Source organism: Sphaeramia orbicularis, chromosome 24 (genome assembly GCF_902148855.1).
Source record: "Sphaeramia orbicularis chromosome 24, fSphaOr1.1, whole genome shotgun sequence".
Classification (NCBI taxonomy): domain Eukaryota; kingdom Metazoa; phylum Chordata; class Actinopteri; order Kurtiformes; family Apogonidae; genus Sphaeramia; species Sphaeramia orbicularis.
In genome coordinates this window covers 41,391,302-41,411,610 of record NC_043979.1, presented here as the reverse complement: position 1 = coordinate 41,411,610, position 20,309 = coordinate 41,391,302, and the positions used below count along the sequence as shown (strand labels likewise).

General features: G+C 38.3%; 2 protein-coding genes across 2 annotated transcripts in view; both read left to right on the top strand.

Moving 5' to 3' along the window:
- The window catches only part of fig4a (FIG4 phosphoinositide 5-phosphatase a), a 91,735-nt gene extending 82,270 nt beyond the window's left edge, over positions 1-9,465 (top strand). The window contains exons 22-23 of the mRNA XM_030127869.1: positions 459-533; positions 9,014-9,465. Coding sequence (XP_029983729.1) covers positions 459-533; positions 9,014-9,191 — 253 coding nt within the window. The 3' untranslated portion in view covers positions 9,192-9,465. The remainder of the gene's footprint in view (positions 1-458; positions 534-9,013) is intronic.
- Positions 9,466-17,772: 8,307 nt separating this feature from the next.
- LOC115414872 (uncharacterized protein DDB_G0271670-like) lies at positions 17,773-18,794 on the top strand (the record flags this gene model as incomplete). Its single annotated transcript, XM_030128235.1, has 3 exons — positions 17,773-17,930; positions 18,214-18,580; positions 18,747-18,794. Coding segments are annotated over 3 exons (573 nt in total), but the record flags the coding sequence as incomplete, so codon positions are not given.
- Between the last annotated feature and the right edge of the window lie 1,515 nt (positions 18,795-20,309).

Genomic DNA, 20,309 nt, shown 5'->3' with positions numbered 1-20,309 from the left:
TCATTTAGGTTTGAGCTGGCCGACCCAGTTTTCAGGAGAGACTGAGGCAGAGAGATTGGCTTAAATAAAATCCAAATTGTGGTGAAGAATGTTGTTCATATTCTCTTGCTGTTGTGCCACATAATGAGAATGAGACTGCATTCATTATTGAGGGTGAATGTTGGAAAGGCTCCAAAGATGTTAGCGGCAACTAAAGCACTGCTAATCAATGCATTAATATTAAAAATCATAAGCAAGAGCCAGAGGGGAACTCTCAACCCTTGCTTATTATTGTGTCTTTGTGAAAGAAAAATTACCAATTGGGAAATTTAAGATTCGATGATGATGTGCTTTGAACATCAGAGATCTCAACAGACATGCTTAGCTCATGACTAACTCTCTCTATTTACGGATAGATAATAAGAACATCAAACTGAAAAGGTGTGTATGCTTTAATGTGTTGTGTACTGTTTCTGCAGGTTTGCACATCTGGGCCAGAGCCAACACAGAGTGGAGAAAACTGAAAACATAAAGCTGGCACACATCATTAGTTTGTGAGTAATGTGATTAATCAGTGATCTTGGTATTTATGTACTCATTTGTTTGTCTGTTGTGGCTTTTCCATTGGACATCTGTGCAAAACTTTACCGATATTTAATAAGTGTCGAGAAAACAGAAGTGCGTGATGTCAGTTTTTCCATTAAATCATAAATCCGATTTGTTTATTTATTATCACAAGATGACACGAGAAGTCATTCCATAAACATGGCAACGAAATATAAATATTACGTTGATTACCTCCACCAAGGAATGGTAGAGGTTATGTTTTCATCAGGGTTTGTTTGTTTGTCTGTTTGTCTGTTTGTTTGTTTGTTTGTTAGCAAGATAACTCAAAAAGTTACGGAAGGATTTTGATGAAATTTTTAAGAAATGTTGATACTAGCACTTAAAGCTGCGTATAACATTCGTCACCAGTTTTTCATCAAATCTATAAAACTCGATTCATAGCCTAAGTATCACAAATCCGTAAGTTTTTCCGTGATTACGCACCTGAATCTCTTCCCTCATGGTGAACAATTTCGAAGTGTACTCCACCAGAAAAAGTCCATATGTCTACAAACAGAGCCGGTAGGTCACTCGGACATTTTCAGAAATTTGTTGCGACGTGCGCTGTAGGAGGCGGAGCTCCATGCAGCTGCTTTCGCTTGGTTGACATGTTTGTTGTTGCTGCTCCTGTGGCTGCGTGGAGCTCCGCCTCCCACACTGCACGTCGCGACAGATATCTGAAAATGCCAGTCTTTCTGTTTTTGTATTGCTGTCTGTCTCTGTATCTGTCTCTCTCATATCCATTCCTATGGCTTTATCTTACTGTATCTCTATTTGTCTCTGTCTTTCTCCCAATCTGTCACTGTCTGTCTCTCATATCTATCCATATGTCTTTCTTCTTCCGTCTCCTTGTCTGTCTGTCTGTCTTTTTATCTGACTGTCTGTCTCTCATATCCATCCATGTCTTCTTCTGTCTCTCTTTCTCCTTTTCTATCTGTCTCTCTACCTGTCTGTCTCTCATATCTATTCATCTGTCTCTCTCTGTCTATCTGTCTGTCTCTCATATCCATCCATATGTCTTTCTTCTTCTGTCTCCTTGTCTGTCTGTCTGTCTTTTTATCTGACTGTCTGTCTCTCATATCCATCCATGTCTTCTTCTGTCTCTCTTTCTCCTTTTCTATCTGTCTCTCTACCTGTCTGTCTCTCATATCTATTCATCTGTCTCTCTCTGTCTATCTGTCTGTCTCTCATATCCATCCATATGTCTTTCTTCTTCTGTCTCCTTGTCTGTCTGTCTGTCTCTCATATCCATCCATATGTCTTTCTTCTTCTGTCTCCTTGTCTGTCTGTCTGTCTCTCATATCCATCCATATGTCTTTCTTCTTCTGTCTCATTGTCTGTCTGTCTGTCTGTCTCTCATATCCATCCATGTCTTTCTTCCTCTGTCTCCTTGTCCCTCCATCTTTCTGTCTGTCTCTCTTTTCCATCCATATCTTTCTTCTTCTATCTCCTTGTCTGTCCGTCCGTCTGTCTGTCTCTCATATCCATCCATATGTCTTTCTACTTCTGTCTCCTTGTCCGTCCGTCTTTCTGTCTGTCTGTCTCTCTTTTCCATCTATATGTCTTTCTTCTTCTATCTCCTTGTCTGTCTGTCTGTCTGTCTCTCATATCCATCCATATTGTGTCACCTTGTCTGTCTTTCTGTCTGTCTCTCTCATATCCATCCATATTGTGTCTCCTTGTCTGTCTGTCCCTGTCTCTCTCATATCCATGTTGTGTCTCCTTGCCTGTCTGTCTTTCTATCTGTCTCTGTCTGTCTCTCCTATCCATCCATATGTATTTCTTCTGTCTCCCTGTCTGTCTGTCTGTCTCTCCTATCCATCCATATGTCTGTATCTGTCTCTCTGTCCGTCCTCACGTGTACATCTGGTCATTACAGTACAGTATTGGTTTGTATTTAGAACATGACCATGACCCTCTCAGACACCACTCAACATTTCCCGAGGTCTTCGGATGACTAAACAAGGTTACTTTGACTAAGTGCTCTCCGGGGATGTTTTTAGACATGCTCGGTTTAATCTTCATCTCTCATAACCAATCACTTTTTTTTTTTTCTTTACTTTTTCTTGGTCCATCTATTTTTCACCAGGTCTTTTCCCCTTCCCTTCTGCTGTCTGTGTCCATGACCTGCTGGGTCACAGCTCGAGTGTTTATTCCTCAGACATACTCAAAATTCAGCCACACGTGGAATGGCAATGTGCAGCGGTTCCCCTTTTCGCCTTCTTCGATCTTTTATTTTCCGGTTCCCCTTTATTCACACACAAACACCTCATCAGGAATCTCGCTATGTGTTCTTCTCTTCATTCCTCTTCTCACTCATGCCTGCACTGTAAATGCTGATGTCGCAACACCACCACGGCTCAAATCGCACAGGCTTTCGCTGTTTTCCTGAAATCACATCAGCGTCAATATATGGTTAGGAATAAACAGAAGATGCAGCCTCCTGTTATGTGTATATTTATGCATGAATCCACCTATAAACACATAGTTTTGATATCAGATCTGTAAATTGAATGTCAGCCACTTCCACATTTTGATGCAGTGAGTAAGAAACATGACAAGCAGTATGAGGAAATATTCATTTTTATTACTTTATGTGGGTGCTTCTATGAAACTGGTCCCTAAAAACAGGACGTGGGGGCTAAAAATTCAAACCAAACATACACTAATGTTATGAAGTAAGTTTAGAAGCACTTTGGGTCTGTTTTAAAGATAAATACTTACTGAGATAAAAGAGAAAGTATTTTTCAGATGAAACACATTTTTATATTATTTTACATTATTTTTAATACAAAAATCTGTATGTAACATGGTCAAAAGGACACGAAAATTACACGCTACTATTTTTTTTTTTTAACTATGTCTTTATTCTTTCGCAGGTACATTTTGGGAATCAAACTAATTATGCAAGGCAGAGAGTTTTACAAAATGACCACTGTTGCAAAATCAGTCACGATTTATTAGTGTTTAAATGGGCAGGTTCCACATGTAACGCCAATGGACACAATGGGTTACACCAGTGTTTTTCAGCCTTGGGGTCGGGACCCTACGTGGGGTCACCTGGAATTCAAATGGAGTCACTTGAAATTTCTAGTAATTAATTAAAAAAAAAAAACCTTACTGATTAAAAAATATATGGTGAGTTAACAGAGACAATCACAATACATATAAGACATGATAAACTGAAGCTGAAACTGAAGCGCTGTGGTACTGTTTATCTTTCAAATGTTCATTGTGGTTGGTTTCAGATGCTGCAGCTCTTTCATAATTCATAGTTTGAGTTATTGTTTGTTCAGTATTCATTGTCAGCCTTGTAAATCCAAGCTGGACTGACTGTACATATCCTGACCAAGGAAAATCAAATTCTCACTTTGTGCAGTAATCTACACCTGGCTTTTCTGCCTCCGTCCATAATAATATACATCATATAGACTAAATGTCCTCTAAAATTAACATTTATTTGCAAAATGTATTGTGTATTTATTTGTGTTGCCTTCAAGGATTTATGTGTGTATGTACTTATCTATTTATTTACTTTTGTGGTATGTTAATATGGTTATGTATGTACCGTATTTTCCGAACTATAGAGCGCACCTGACTATAAGCCACACCTGAATATAAGCCGCACCCACCAAATTTTAAAAGAAAAAAATATTCCTACATATATAGGCCCCACCTGACTATAAGCCACAGGTGTCCACGTTGTAACATGAGATATTTACACAGAAAGATGGTAAACAGAAAGATTATTTAAATTTTATTTACATACCTTAACTGCTTTTTTCCAAACAGTGCTCGTAACATGGCAGTAAAATGGCAGAAACACGGCTGGTTAAAAAACCCAGAAAAGTCACTGATCGCTATCTCCATCTTCCTCCTGTGCATTGACACCACTGAAGTTGTCTTCTTCAGCGTTGGAGTTGAACAGCCTCAGAAAGGCTCCGTCACACACCTTCTCAGTCTCTCTTCTGTTGTCGCTCTCAATGGCACTTCCGTGCTGCAGCTCTGTTTCCTTCTTGGACAGACACATCGATTGCTTTTTAACTTAAAAGCTGCATCATATGCATTTCTTCGTGTGTTTTCCATGATGAGGGTTTGTGCATGACATGCAAAATGATTGTTAAAATTAAGCTTAAAACTTCTCTTCTTCACATCACCTCTTCCACCTGTCTGTCTTGCTTTTGCGCTTCCTGCTAGAGCGCCCCCTGGAGGCCGTTAGCTCGTATAAATCTATACATGAGCCGCATCATTGTATAAGCCGCAGGGTTCAAAGTGTGAGACAAAAGTAGCAGCTTATAGTCCAGAAAATACGGTATGTGTATGTGAGGATGATAAGTGAGGTTAATTACTCACAAAAGATCCAAGGGACTTGATTTTTCATATATGATGCTGATAGCAAGCTAAAGGATAGAATGTTGTATGGAGAAGGGATGGGATTAATTAAGTTTTATTTTAATCATGAAAATCACAATAGGTGATTATTTCGAGGCACTTCGCAAATTCAAATGAGGGTCTTATAAGACGTTATGGACAGGAAACACAACAAACCCCCCAGGAGCAAATCCAAGGGGACAGTAGGGAGTTAAAACAGCTTTTACAGATGGAAAAACATCAGACGGAGCTGGGGCGGCCATCTGCCTCTGCCGGATGGGGTTAAAAAAGAACAAAGAACATCCTACCTTATGCACATGGAGACAGAAAAAAAGTACATGTGACTTCTCCGTAACAATGAAACAAAAAGAGAATTATGTGAAGTGTGAAGTAGTGATTTGAACTGATTTATTCATCTATTCATCCTCCATCTGTAGAGGAATAGTTCAGTAGTCTCTCACTGAGCGCCTTCTAGTTTATAAATGCTACTCAGTGAATTATGCATTCATGTAGCCCAGCTGGACATCATATACTGTAAAGATGATCCAGCTGGGTTGGACATCATCTTTTTTTCCCCATCTCCTTATATATTTCCTCCTTCTTTCCTTTGACTCAGTCATTAGTCCATCCCTTCATCATCACGGTCCTCTTGTCAGGTCCATAGGTTCCTGCAGGTGAGCCCGTTGTGCAACAGTGCTGTTATAAGACACTGTTACCGAACATGTTTTCACTCATCCAGGCCCTTTTAGTTGTTTGTCATTTCCGCACCTTTCTGTATGTTCTGTACAGTGATGGTTTTTTTCCCCCATATAATCAGCGTGAAAAGTGGACCCTCGAGCGGACTTTGGGATATATTTTGATTAGGATTAGGGATGAGCGCAGCAGAGGGGCAGCTCAGGTTGGACGTTTTGGGGACAAAGTGAGAGAGTCCAGATGGAGGTGGTTGGGACATGTGCAGAGGAGGGATAGTGGATATGTCAGTAGGAGGAGGAGGATGATGTTCAATAGCAGAGGAAGGAGACAGGCAGATGGAAGGAAGTGATCTGATGAGGAGACACACAAAGAGGAGGAGGAGGAGGAGTACAAGTTGTAGGAATAGTAGTAATTACACTAATAGTAGTAGTTATAGTGTAGTAGTACTAGTTGTAGTTATAGTAGTAAGGACGCAAGCTCCTTTAGATTTAGTCTTTTTGCAGCTTTAAGAAAAGTGTTTTAAGTGTTTAAAATAATTAACTGGTGGTAGTAGTATATGTTTTTAGTCTGGTTTATATGTTTTAGTCTGGTTTCTATATTTTAATCTGCTTTAAATGTTTTGGCTTGGTTTATATGTTTTAATCTGTTTAATATGTTTTAGTCTGGTTTATATGTTTTAGTCTGGTTTATATGTTTTGGTCTGGTTTATATGTTTTGGTCTGGTTTATATATTTTAGTCTGGTTTATATGTTTTGGTCTGTTTTATATATTTGAGTCTGGTTTATGTGTTTTAGTCTGGTTTATATGTTTTAGTCTGGTTTAAATGGTTTAGTCTGGTTTAAATGTTTTGGTCTGGTTTATATGTTTTTGTCTGGTTTATATGTTTTAGTCTGTTTTATATATTTTAGTCTGGTTTATGTGTTTTTGTCCGGTTTATATATTTTAGTCTGGTTTATGTGTTTTAGTCTGCTTTAAATGTTTTTGTCTGTTTTATATATTTTAGTCTGGTTTAAATACTTTGGTCTGGTTTATATGTTTTAGTCAGTTTTATAGGTTTTTGTCTGGTTTATATATTTTAGTCTGGTTTTAAATTTTTTGTCTGCTTTAAATGTTTTTGTCTGGTTTAAATGCTTTGGTCTGGTTTATATGTTTTAGTCTGGTTTATATGTTCTAGTCAGTTTTATATGTTTTAGTCTGTTTTATATATTTTAGTCTGGTTTATGTGTTAGTTCGGTTTATATGTTTTACTCTGGTTTAAAGGTTTTAGTCTGGTTTATATATTTTAGTCTGGTTTATATGTTTTAGTCCGGTTTATATGTTTTAGTCTGGTTTAAAGGTTTTAGTCTGGTTTATATATTTTAGTCTGGTTCATGTGTTTTAGTCCGGTTTATATGTTTTAGTCTGGTTTAAAGGTTTTAGTCTGGTTTATATATTTTAGTCTGGTTCATGTGTTTTAGTCCGGTTTATATGTTTTAGTTTGGTTTAAAGGTTTTAGTCTGGTTTATATATTTTAGTCTGGTGTATATGCTTTAATCTGTTTTATGTTTTTTTGTTTTTTGTGTGGAATCTGGTTTGTGCCTACAGTTGATCATTTCCTCACATATTTCTTGTTAGTTTTCTTTTAATCTGTTCTTTATTCTCATTGTAAGAACCTTTTTATGAACTCAGTCATGGACAAAGAACATCTGAAATGCAGCCAAGTGTCGGAGTATCCTCTCACTACAGTCTGAGTCGATGACCTGACAAGCACACACTTGATAATCTACCCTCCAGATGATCAGACATGATCCTGGATCCAGCTTTGAAAAAAACACCACCACTTCCATTGAGTGTTCTGTTTCCATTAACAGGCCGCTTAATGAATGACCTGGCTGGTTACTATTTATGTATTTTTATCATATTTTGTCCCTATTTATTGATGGTGGTGTCTCATCTTTCATTGCTAATATTTTTAATCACATTGGTTTTTAATTCGTGCCATGTTTTTACATATTTTGGGATGGATTTATGCTTGTGCAGTAGTTTTTTTTAATTTATCTATTGGTGCTGTATACTGTCCAATGCTTCAGTATGTCATGTCATAGCATAGTTGGTGTTATTTACTGCTGTCATGTGTCTGCACTGTCATTTATTGTTATGTGTCTGCTTGTTTGTACTGTGTTTTCTGTATGGCGTTGCAGCCCCCTTGCACCATTTCCCACAACAAATTCCCCCCCAAGGACAATAAAATATCTTTTCTTATCTTTCCTGATTTTCATCCAACAGATCAATATTTTTTTGTAAACTCACATCCTTTTTTTTAATATGATTTTATTTAAACTTTTTCAATCCACAAAATCAAGACATATACTCTTAATGAGTACAAACAAACCAAAACAATCACAAAATCAACTTGAGACAAACAAACAAAAAAGACGGCCAACCCCCCCCCCCCCCCCCCCCCCAAAAAAAAACACAAAACAAAAAAATAAATAAATAAATAAATAAATATATATACACACACAAAAATATATATATACACACACAAAATAACAACCTAAATCAACCCCCACCCACACACATGCTCAACCTCAAAATCCTCTTACCTGGATTTTTTTTTTCCTTTTACATTATTGATTTTTCTAACACTTTTCCCCATATAATTTCAAATTGAGTTAATTTGTTCTTTTCTTTGGCTATTGCCTTGTCTATGTTCAAATAATAACTCAACTCTAGTTTCCAGTGTGACAATGAAGGCACGTAGTTAGATTTCCAGTGCTCAAATATCAGTTTTTTCAATACAATTGATGAAAAAAATATAATCCTCCTATGTGGATACTTCACTGTATCTTGTAATGTTTCTTGAAATACACAAAGTGATGAATCAAAATTAAATTTCAAACCTGACACTTCGGACAACCATTCCCAAAATGCATGTGTACTCACATCCTTTGACCCTTTTATTTATTAGATTGTCAATTTTGTTTTCATTCCCTCTTCTGTCTCCACCTGAATATGCCCAACTCGCATAACATAACCATAAATAATCACACATATACACACGCGCATACACTCAAACGCACTTGTAAATAGACCTCTGTTTGCACCCGTCTTTGTTTTGCTTAATGTCTATGAATTATAAACTCTTTTTGATCTGTTTGTTTTTGTTACCCGTCACAATATTTCTCTAGCACTAAAAAAAAAACAAAAAAACATCCATCTTATCTTTCCAGATTTTCATCCAACAGATCAATATTTTTTCTATTCTTTAGTGGATTTTATTGTACTAAACTTCATCTTCTACATGACTTGTAACAATGAATTCCTCTCCAAATCTGTGACTAAAACATACCGTACATATCTGTGTTTGTCGCCTCTGTCACAGAGAGCCTGTGTCCTGCCTCCCAGAGGACAGCGTCTACTCCATGTTACCTCCGCAGGTCGACTCCGACAGCCGCGATGTGTTCGAGAGCCATGTGATGACCGGCCGAGGTCAAGTGAGGCCACTTTGCAGAGAGGACATGTTAATGTACCGGGAGTACGTCAAGAACAGATACATGTGAGGTGCAGACGACACCAACTGGACTCTTGTTACTCAACACTGTGCTTCATTCCACAAAATCTTTTAACAATAATTGAACAATAGAATCTTTGGTACATGTCAGGGGTTGAACTCAAGTTAATGGTGTATTTTAACATGTTTACGCATCACCCACATGGTACTTTTCATTTGCCATTTCCTATTTGTTCTGTTTTAGCATTTTAAAGAAAAATGCTTTTAGTCTTAAATATTTCAGAACTTGAATGTTTGAAATGATTAAAATAATGCAAAGATTGTTTGAGACCATTCCTTTACTTATATGTTTAACCCATAAAGACCCAGAGCTACTTTTGTGCCAGTTCCCAAATGAATTTTTCTCTTTATTTTAACCTTTCTTAAGTGATTTATCACCATTTATTTTAATATTATGCTCTATATTTTGTTCTTTTTTGTGATAATCATGTATTTTCCTATATTTAATTGACTGATCATGTAGATGTTCATAAAAGCTCAGATTAAAGTTGAGGGTTATTATATCAAAACAGAGAAAACTGAAGAAAAAGTGACTTTTTTAGCAAAGTATATCAGTAACTAAACATAAAACAAGAATCTCCATCCAGTGTCATTGATCCAACTCCATGGGTTTTACTGATGAATCAATGTTGTAGAAGATGATGGTGTTTCCGTGGTAACTACAGAGCCTCTGAACATCCAAATGGGTCATATCTGATGACCATGAAAAGATGACAAACTGTATTTTACACCAATTATTTACAGTTTAGATCAGTAGATGGTTTGTGTCACCGGTGGCTTTTTGGGTCTTTATGGGTAAGATATATACTTAAAATGAACTAAAAAGACATGACATTGATAGAATTTAACAATTGTGCCAGAAAAAGCTTTTTTTTGTCTAGTATTCTTTTCACACAATCATTCAGCTCATTATTCTGTACAGTAAATTTAAATTAAACATGTATTTATTAACAGAGTGTGATTTATTGGGTTTCTGTTGCTGCCAGGCAGGTTTCTACAGTATTTTTTTTTTATCTATATTGATTGATATAAGTAGTATACACTGTAGTTTACAACACTGATATGAGCTGTTTTTGGTAGACTGTTATATCATTTATATACAGTACTGTGCAAAAGACTTTAGCCACCTTTAGCTTAGTTGTTTTTTGCAAAATGAAATGAACAAACATATTTATATCTCAGTCTCTTCCAGGAAATATGTGTGAAGACAAAAAAAAACTGAACTACATGGTTGATGACAAGAAGCAATACAAACAATTTGAAACATCTAACACATGTAGAATGAAACCTGATGAAACCAGAAAATTAATGCAATTAGTCTCATATTGTCTGAAAACAAAGAAGCAAACAAGTAAACAAACCCTTTAATAACAGCGATCTCTCCGGCGCTACATTTTGAACTTTACAGCATTCAAATGACTGTAACTCCTGAAACGTTTGCACTAGCAGAAATAACCACAAAAAAAAAGGAATCCATAATATGGATACTGAATATTCAAGACCAAAAAGCATGTTTGAGCAGATGTAAGATTAGTGAAAGTGTATTTCAGCAATCTCAAAAAGTTTTGTTATGGACATTTACAGATGTTTCTGATTATAAATATGCTAAAAACTTGAAGTCTGTTTTTCTTTTTTTCTTTTTTACTAAAACACTGTTTTGAGCATTTATTCTTTACAAAAATGATAATTAATGGACAGATATTGAAAGTTATGTTCTTCCTGAAAACAAAGGTGCAAAAGAATTGGCAAAAAAAAAAAAATTTGCAAACTTTTGCTCATACAAATATACAAGACATTTTACATACATAAACATATCTTAATAAACATAAAAAAAAAAAAAATAATAATAATAATAAATAAATAAACATATCTAATCAAACATCCCCATATGGCATATATGGAAAAAAAAAAAGGATATCTGCAGTAGATATTGATTACAATTAGTCAAAAATGAAAGATGAATGACAATATAAAGAGACAAAAAACAAAAAAAAGCATACATATAGATGACCACTTCTGAATGCTTATTGCATTAAAAGGTTAATCATGGGACTCCATCTCTTTGTGAATAGCTTTTCTGACACTTTTATTGCAAAGAAAACATGACAACACCTAGACAGTCGGTTATAATGGCAGGGTTAAAAGGGTTAAAGACATGTGAAGGGTGGTCACACTAAATCAGTGTTTTTCAATCCTGACCAAGGAAAATAAAATTCTCACTTTGTGCAATAATCTCAACATGGCTTTTCTGCCTCCGTCCATAATAATACTCATTATATAGACTAAATGTCATCTAAAATTTATGTTTATTTGCAACATTCATTCATTCATTTTCTGAACCCGCTTTATCCTCACTTCGGTCACGGGGGTCGCTTGGAGCCTATCCCAGCTACATAGGGGCGAAGGCGGGGTACACCCTGGACAAGTCGCCAGTTCATCACAGGGCTGAACATATAGAGACAAACAATCACTCTCACATTCACACCTATGGGCAATTTAGATTAACCAATTTCACCTATTAGTGCATGTCTTTGGATGGTGGGAGGAAGCCGGAGTACCCGGAGAGAACCCACGCAGACACAGGGAGAACATACAAACTCCACACAGAAAGGTCCCACCCCCGTCGACTGGTGTTGGAATCGAACCCAGGACCTTCTTGCTGTGAGGCACGAGTGCTAACCACTGCACCACCGTGTCGCCCTTATTTGCAACATAGTATAGCAAACTATGACATGATCAAAAACAAATTAATTTTTGCAAAAAAAAAGAAGTCTCCGTTTTGAATGACTGGGGTCGCCAGAAATTTATGATGTTAAAATGGGGTCTTGAGCCAAAAAAGGTTGGGAACCACTGCACGGAATACTACCACTTTGGTTTAGAAAGCAGTTTTTTCACTATTGGAGGAGTATTTTTGAAATGCTAACTAATATACTAGGAGTTACGATCCCCCTTGACCCTTTAACCGTACTGTTCGGTATCGTTCCTGGAAGGCCGCAGTTACCCGCAGGAGGACTCAAGGTGGTCGCCTTCAGTACTCTTTTGGCACGCCACCTTATTCTTACAAGGTGGAAGGAACCTGCCCCACCCTCTGTTGGACACTGGGTCAGAGAGGTGATCTCCAACCTTAAACTCGAAAAAATCCAATATACATTACGTGGATCTGAGCAGAAGTTTCATAAAGTGTGGAAATCTTTTTTAATCTTCTTTGACAATCCTATGATGCATGTACAAGGCCCTTAACAAGTCAAGATGTATTTGTATGTAACACTTTGATATGTGACTTTATTTATATTTACAGTGCCATATTGTATATGCATATAGATCTGGTGACAGCAAGGGGTTTGGGAGGGTTAAGTGTTTTTTTTTTTTTTTTTTTCCCTCCAATTTATTTATTTATTTATTTATTTATTTATTTATGTTTGAATACCTGTGTGTATTCTGTATTTGAAATTTAATCAATATATCTAAAGACAGAAAGCAGTTTTTTCCAGAAACCTTAGTTTTTATTGCTATATGTAGTTCACATATATCCAGATTTACATGTATCTTGTTAACAGAGTGTTAATATTGGGTTTCTGTTGCTACCAGACAGGTTTCCACGCTGTATTTTTTCTTCTGTTGTCTTTCATCTGTCGCACATGCTCAATTGACATGTGTTCCTTTCATTAAGACTCTGTAATTGTTCTTCATCTGTCCTGCTCAGTTGTGCTCAGTTGATCTCTCTGTCATTCACCTATTATGCATCCCATTTACTTTTGTTCCATCTATCACACTTTCTCATTTCTCTCTCTAATGCACTGTCACTCTTTTCACACTCAGCTTTCCACCACAGGTGTCACGAAATGTGAAATGTGATGAAGACCGCCTCCCCTGTAATGCATGCGGCGCTCAGTCGACATACTCGCTGACCACTGGCCCCTGTGTCTCTGCCTCGTGAGCACGAGGAAGGCAGGAGCAGAGGAGTGGTGCGTCTGCATGTGATGAAAAAAATCACACCAGAATTAAAGAAAGAACAGCCTTATTTTTACCCTGCGGAAAGGCAGAAAATGCATGTTATGAGCATCTTCTTGTGTGTGTTTGAACCCTGCTGCACCGTCATAATGGGAGCGCCAGGAGATATAAGGAGTACATTGTACACTTCCTATATAAGTGAATAATCACCCATCTCCTCTTGGGTGAATAGAGCCTCTCAGCTGACCCACAAAATGGAGGAGAGTCTTGGTAACACTCTGCTTTTATCAAATCATTCTGTATAATTACACAAAATCCATGTATGCTTAATCTGCTTTACTGTTACACATTATTGCATATCCTCCTGAGACCCAGTAAAAGTAAAAGTTTGGGCATTTTTTATATTAACCTATAAAGACCCAAACAGACCAAAAGCATCTACTGATCTAAACTGTTTTAATACCTGTTGATCCACTAATCCTGTCAATCCATGTAAAGAACTGGTGTAAAATACAGTTTGTCGTCTTTTCATGGTCATCACATATGACCCATGTGGACATTCAGAGGCTCTGTAGTTACCATGGAGAAACAGTCATCTTCTACAACATTGATTCACCAGTAAAACCCATGGAGTTGGATCAATGACAGTGGATAGGGACACTTGTTTTATGTTTAATTAAGGATAGATTTTACTGAAAAAGTCACTTTTCCTTCAGTTTTCTCTGTTTTTGATATAATAACCATCAACCAGTTTTCAGTTTAACCCATAAACACCCAGTGCTACTTTTGTGGCAGTTCCCAAATGAATTTTCTCTATTTCTACCTTTCTTAACTGATTTATCACCCATTTTTTTCATAATATGTAAAATACAGTTTGTCGCCTTTTCATGGTCATTAGATATGATCCGGGCGACATGGTGGTGCAGTGGTTAGCACTCGTGCCTCACAGCAAGAAGGTCCTGGGTTCGATTCCAACACCAGTCGATGGGGGGTGGGACCTTTCTGTGTGGAGTTTGCATGTTCTCCCCGTGTCTGCGTGGGTTCTCTCCAGGTACTCCGGCTTCCTCCCACCATCCAAAGACATGCACTGATAGGTTAATTGGTTAATCTAAATTGCCCATAGGTGTGAATGTGAGAGTGATTGTCTCTATATTTCAGCTCTACGATAAACTGGCGACTTGTCCAGGGTGTACCCGCCTTCGCCCCTATGTAGCTGGGATAGGCTCCAAGCGACCCCCGTGACCCTAGTGAGGATAAAGTGGGTTCAGAAAATGAATGAATGAATAGATATGATCCATTTGGACATTCAAAGGCTCCGTTGTTACCATGGAAACACCGTCATCTTCTACAACATTGATTCACCAGTAGTGGAAACGTGGCATAAGTGTTAGACTGAGCTACCAACAGCCACTATTGAGGACTTGCAGCTGACATCACTGGGAATGTGATTGTTGTTTACACAGCCATATTGGTGGGCACGCTATCTGGATCCAGAAAGTCAGAATTGTTGCTTTATATCGTGTTTTTCTTTGGACTCGTGTTTGTGTGTTTTTGTATTTGCGAGTATGTCTGCTTTTGATAAAGGCACCATAGATGACTTTCAATGTTTACTAACAACAGTGATGCGCAGGCAACTCAGAGTACCAGGAGTACCAGCTACCAGCCAGCTCACATCAGCCGCGTACACCTCCAGGCCCTGCCCCGGAACTCGTGAACAAGCCGATATGTTAGCTCTAAAACGGTCCGTTAACTGTCTCTGTCCAAAAGCCGAACCCATCTTCTCTTTCACGGCCGCATAATTTGACTTGACCGCATGGGGAAGGCTGTCCCATAGTAATAATAATAATGGATTAGATTTTATATAGTGCTTTTCTAGACACCCAAAGCGCTTTACATTATTGATCCATTATTCATTCGTTCTCACATTCTCCCATTCTGGCTGAACTAGTAAAATAATAACAGAATAACCTAGAAATGATGACAACTCCACATTTTTGTCTGTGTTTTAGTGAAAAAAAAATCCATTAAATTATGAAAATACTTACTTTTATAAAGTATCCAAACAAAAAAGATGTGAATAACCTGAAAAAAATGAAATTAATTATAAAGAACAGACGCATTCTGTACCTGTGGAGAGGGAAGAGGGCCAGCTCCAGCTCTGTTTTCATTCCTTTAACTCCCTTAGTTCTATCCATGGGTTCAATGCAGAGGTTTACTGGTGTTTTAGTCTGTGCTCAATCACTGTCCTGTTTAGTTTCCTTCTTTTTTCTTTCTGCCAGTCCAGCTCCAGTTCCAGTGTCCACCATTACAATTAAATAAATCCAAGATAGGGATGCACCGATACCACTTTTTTCCAGACAGAGTACGAGTACTTACATTTGAGTACTTGCCGATACCGAGTACTGATATGAGTACTTAATAATCCCGTTCCAGTTCTTAGTTCCTTTTGTAAATGTGCTTTATTGTCGTCATTAGTCTGACTGGAACAAAGTGCTGCTACTGACATTTAATGTGTTGGAATGAGTGTTTCTCAATCCACCAGGGGGCGCTGCTCTGAATTAACCATACTGGACAAATACCACGAAGAAGAGTAAAGTTTTTTGAGAAGAAGAAGAAAGTCAGAAATAACAAACATGGAGACGACAGAGGTAACACTAATGTGATACTAATATTGCAGCGTTTTCACTGGTAAGGTTTAACAGCTTAGCTTCAGCAGGTAGAGAAATGAGCCATAAATTTCGTTTTCACTTCTGTTGGCGGCGGTCCGCACCGCTCTGTACACCTGCTGGTATTCTCATTCTGTTTACGCATCCGCGAGCACCTGGAAAACGGATGGAATGTACGCAGAGGACGGACAGAACGCTGCATCTGTATCTTTCTGTGTCTTTAACGTTACTTACAGTCAGCGTTACTTTTATCACCGTCATTTATTTTGAAAAATCTCCACACTCTTCACACTCCCCACACGTTATTCCACCTCCTCGTACCTGCTGCATGTCCGCATGTGAATGTCCGTAAGTGGTATCGGTGCATTTGTATTAGATATCTTTTACGAATACGAGTATACACACTGAGTATCGTAGCCGATGCCGATACTGGTATTGGTATCGGAGCATCCCTAATCCAAGAAATCCCTTTCTTTCCTCACTCGTTCAGCTTACTTTTCACTTCTAAACTCTGCCAGTCGGTGTGTTGTTGTCATAGTGATATAAGTCTGCCGTAAAGCAGTCCAGTCATGTCCGACCCGATCAGGGACGCTGGAAATAGCATTTGGAAATAACCTATTTTGGTGCTGATAATCTCATTTTAAATTGCAGGCTACAATCAGGCATATATATAAAAATGAAACTTTTTCAAGATCACACAGAAAGTCTGTGCAGCACCTTTAATTTAATTCAGATAAATCATGTCCTTCTCTCAACTACCAATATCGATCCTAGTCTTTTAAACAAGTATTTTCTTTAGTCAATCCTGAGCTCTATGTTTTTGAATAATAGTTAATTTGTACATCTTTTTAAAAGTTTTAATTGTTTTAGACTGTTTTAATTGATCTTCGAGGCCGTTCCATAGATTAACCCCTCTGACAAATACATCTACTTTTTTTATTTGTAAATATACTGTTTGTCCCAGATCCTGCTCGATCCAGACCCCAGGTTATGAACCATGTCTCTATAATATTTGGGTTACATAAATAAATGTCGCAGAATTTCCTAGAGAAAGCTTTTTTTTTTTCTTACTGAAAACTTTGATTCTTTGTCGTAAAATACCATCCTGATTTGTATTATTTCCACTCTATGAGTTTCCACTCCGCTTACGACTGTGTGAGTCTTTGTCACATCATTTCTAATAATGAAATTCTAGTTTAGACATAAAAGAAAAGTACATGTGTGCGACTCGCTGTCACAGAAGTATCTGCAAAAATCGAGGTCGCGGTGACATTAGCGGCGAAGCGTCTGCGGCAGGTCAGACACATTTATCAGGTTATGTGAACGGTCCTTTTGTCAAGTCTTTTTTTATTAGTATTCCACTGATTTCACTGTGTAGGAGTGACAGTGTATGTAAAGTGTGTAAGTGAGTGAATGCAACTACTACCTCTGGAAAAACTAGGTCAAGTGTGTGAGGAAGTTGAGGTGGAACACATTTGCAGTGAATGTGTCTTCAGTGGTATTGTCTCCTGGTTTTCCTTCCACGCCTCCTCTCACTTCCGCTCCCTCCTGCTTTTGTTCTCTACAGCTGAGCGGTGTGGGTTATCTTCTTCTCAACCTGTTGAACTCCACTATCGTTTACCTCCATCTGCCGTACTGTGCTTTTTCAGTCTCTGCCTCATTAAAGGTCCTTTCTCAGAGTCATTAGAGACATTCAGCTGTTTTATTCGTCTGCTGTTTGTGGACAAACAAATGAAAGTATGTGCACACGTTTGGAAATGACAGCTCTGCTGGTGGAGGGTGGACACAGGTGAGGGTTCCAAGGTACAGCAGTTCTGCTCCTGCTTCTGCTTCCTCTCCTCCTTCTTCTCATCCTTCTCCTCATCCTCCTCCTTCTTCTTCTCCTCCTCCTTCTTCTCATCCTCCTCTTCCTTCTACTTCCTCTCCTTCTCTTCCTCCTACTTTTTCTCCTCCTACTCCTCCTCCTTCTTCCGCTCCTCCTTGTCCTCCTCCTTCTTCTCATCCTCCTCATCCTCCTCATCCTCCTCCTTCTTCTTCCTCTCCTTCTCTTCCTCCTTCTTTTTCTCCTCCTCCTCCTTCTTCTCCTCCTCCTCCTCCTTGTCCTCCTCCTCCTTCTTCCTTCTTCCTCTCCTCCTTGTCCTCCTCCTTCTTCTTCCTCTTCTTCTCCTCCTCCTCCCTCTTCTTCCTTCTTCCTCTCCTCCTCCTCCTTCCTCTCCTCCTCCTATTCCTTCTTTTTCTCCTCCTCATCCTGCTCCTCCTCCTTGTTCCTCTCCCCCTTGTCCTCCTCCTTCTCCTCCTCCTCCTTGTCCTCCTCCTCCTTCTTCTCATCCTCATCCTCCTCCTTCTTCTTCCTCTCCTCTTGTCCTCCTCCTTCTTCTCCTCCTCCTTCTTCTTCTCATCCTCCTCCTCCTCCTCCTTCTTCTCCTTCTTCTCTTCCTCCTCCTCCTTCTTCCTCTCCTCCTTGTCCTTATCCTTCTTCTCCTCCTCCTCCTTCTTCTTCCTCTCCTCCTTGTCCTCCTTCTCCTCCTCCTCCTTCTTCTTCCTCTCCTCCTTGTCCTCCTCCTCCTTCTCTTCCTCCTCCTTCTTCCTCTCCTCCTTGTCCTCCTCCTCCTTCTTCCTCTCGTCCTTGTCCTCCTCCTTCTACTCCTCCTCCTCCTTCTCCTCTTCATCCCTCTCCTTCTTCTCTTCCTCCTCCTCCTTTTTCCTCTCCTCCTTGTCCTCCTCCTCCTCCTCCTCCTTCTTCCTCTCCTTGTTGTCTTCCGTCCTGTTCTCTTCCTCCTCCTCCTCCTCCTCCTCCTCCTTCTTCTTCTTTTCCTCCTTGTTCTTCCTCTCCTCCTTCTTCTTCTCCTCAGTTTTTTTCCTTTTTCTTCTTCTTTTTTTTTTTTAATATAATGATCCTTGTTTTTTTATTATGTTCCTAATGGCAGGTGTCTCCTTACACAGACGTCTCTCAGCTCATGCTTATGAATGAGTAAATGCATCCAGCCGCTGATATTTTTGCCCAGTCTGTTCCTGGTAATCCACACAAAAATAGAAGTCAGATTGAATGTTTATATGTGGTGTCAGCCGTGTAGTGCTTCTGTTTTGGTGGAAAATCAATTATTTTTTGTTTGTTGTTCCACACAAACAAATTGAAAACAATTTTGGGATGTATTTTGGTGCTGTGTTTCATTATAAATATCCCACAGATGAGTTACTATAGCACTTCATGTGACCTCTTAGCTTATGAATGAAGACATCCCCCCTCTCCAGGCTCCGTCCAATAACAGGTTGAACTAAAGCAGTTGCCTGGAAACCAATACTGGCTTGTGGCTACTGTGCTGTGATTGTTTCTGTGTCATCCCTCATCTCTAAACATTTAATTTATCATTTCCTGACATTTAATGTTTTCAGTTCCATTGTGGATTACACAATTCGGCTGGAAAACATGTACAAACATTGCTGCGTCACCTTAAAATTCTGTAGACCTGTTGAGCAGTTACGACTCATAAGGTTATATTTGGGTGTTTGCAAACCAGTCTCAGTACACATTCAGTCCTGCGTAAAAAGTCTTAGTCCAACATTATCATTATGTTTGTTGGTTTAGTAAAGTTATAACCACAAATACAGTTGTGGGAAAAAATATCAGACCACCCCTTGTTTTCTTTAATTTCTTGTTCATTTTAATGCCTGGTACAACTAAAGGTACATTTGTTTGGACAAATACAATGATAACAACAAAAACAGCTCATAAGAGTTTAATTTAAGAGCTGATATCTATCCATTTTCTATGGTTTTTGTGATAACAACTAAAATCACTTAAAGAAGTGATATTTTGCTTTTTTTAAAAAATGGAATTATGCATTTTAAAACATGTCCCTGTGGTCTACATAAACTGTAAATACTCTGCTTGGGTCGGAATTCTTCATTAATTCAACTCCACATGTCCATCTTCAACCTTATTTCTGAGTAATGACACCAGAAAGGTTGTCTTGAGCGCTGGCCCTTTAAATGCAAATGAGCCACTTCACAACCCGCCCCCTCCAGGTTGTTTACCGTGCTTTCTTTTGTTCGTTAATACAACCAACAACTGAACATTTTAGGTAATTGGCTCGAAGTTTGGACATATTCTAAATTTTACTACAACCGCTGCTGCTGATAAACCATTATGTCGTACTCGGAGAAATGTTCATCGGAAGTCTTGACCTTGTATGATTCAGATTCAGAAAACAAAAAAATGTTGTGACGTAACTATTTATAAAACGTAACAAATTAAGCAGGAATTAACCCTTTCATGCATTAATTATGAGAACCTTAGTTAAGATTTTTTTCTTGAGTGTTTTTATTCCTCCATAGGCATGAAAAAAAACAATGTGATCAAGGTTTTTTTCCATGCATTTAATTTTTGAAGTAAAGAAACGTGTTTAAAACCCAGTATCAGACAGTGATATGAAAACAATGAAATAAAATAAAATCTGATGTTTTCTCACATTTTAACATATTCTAATGCT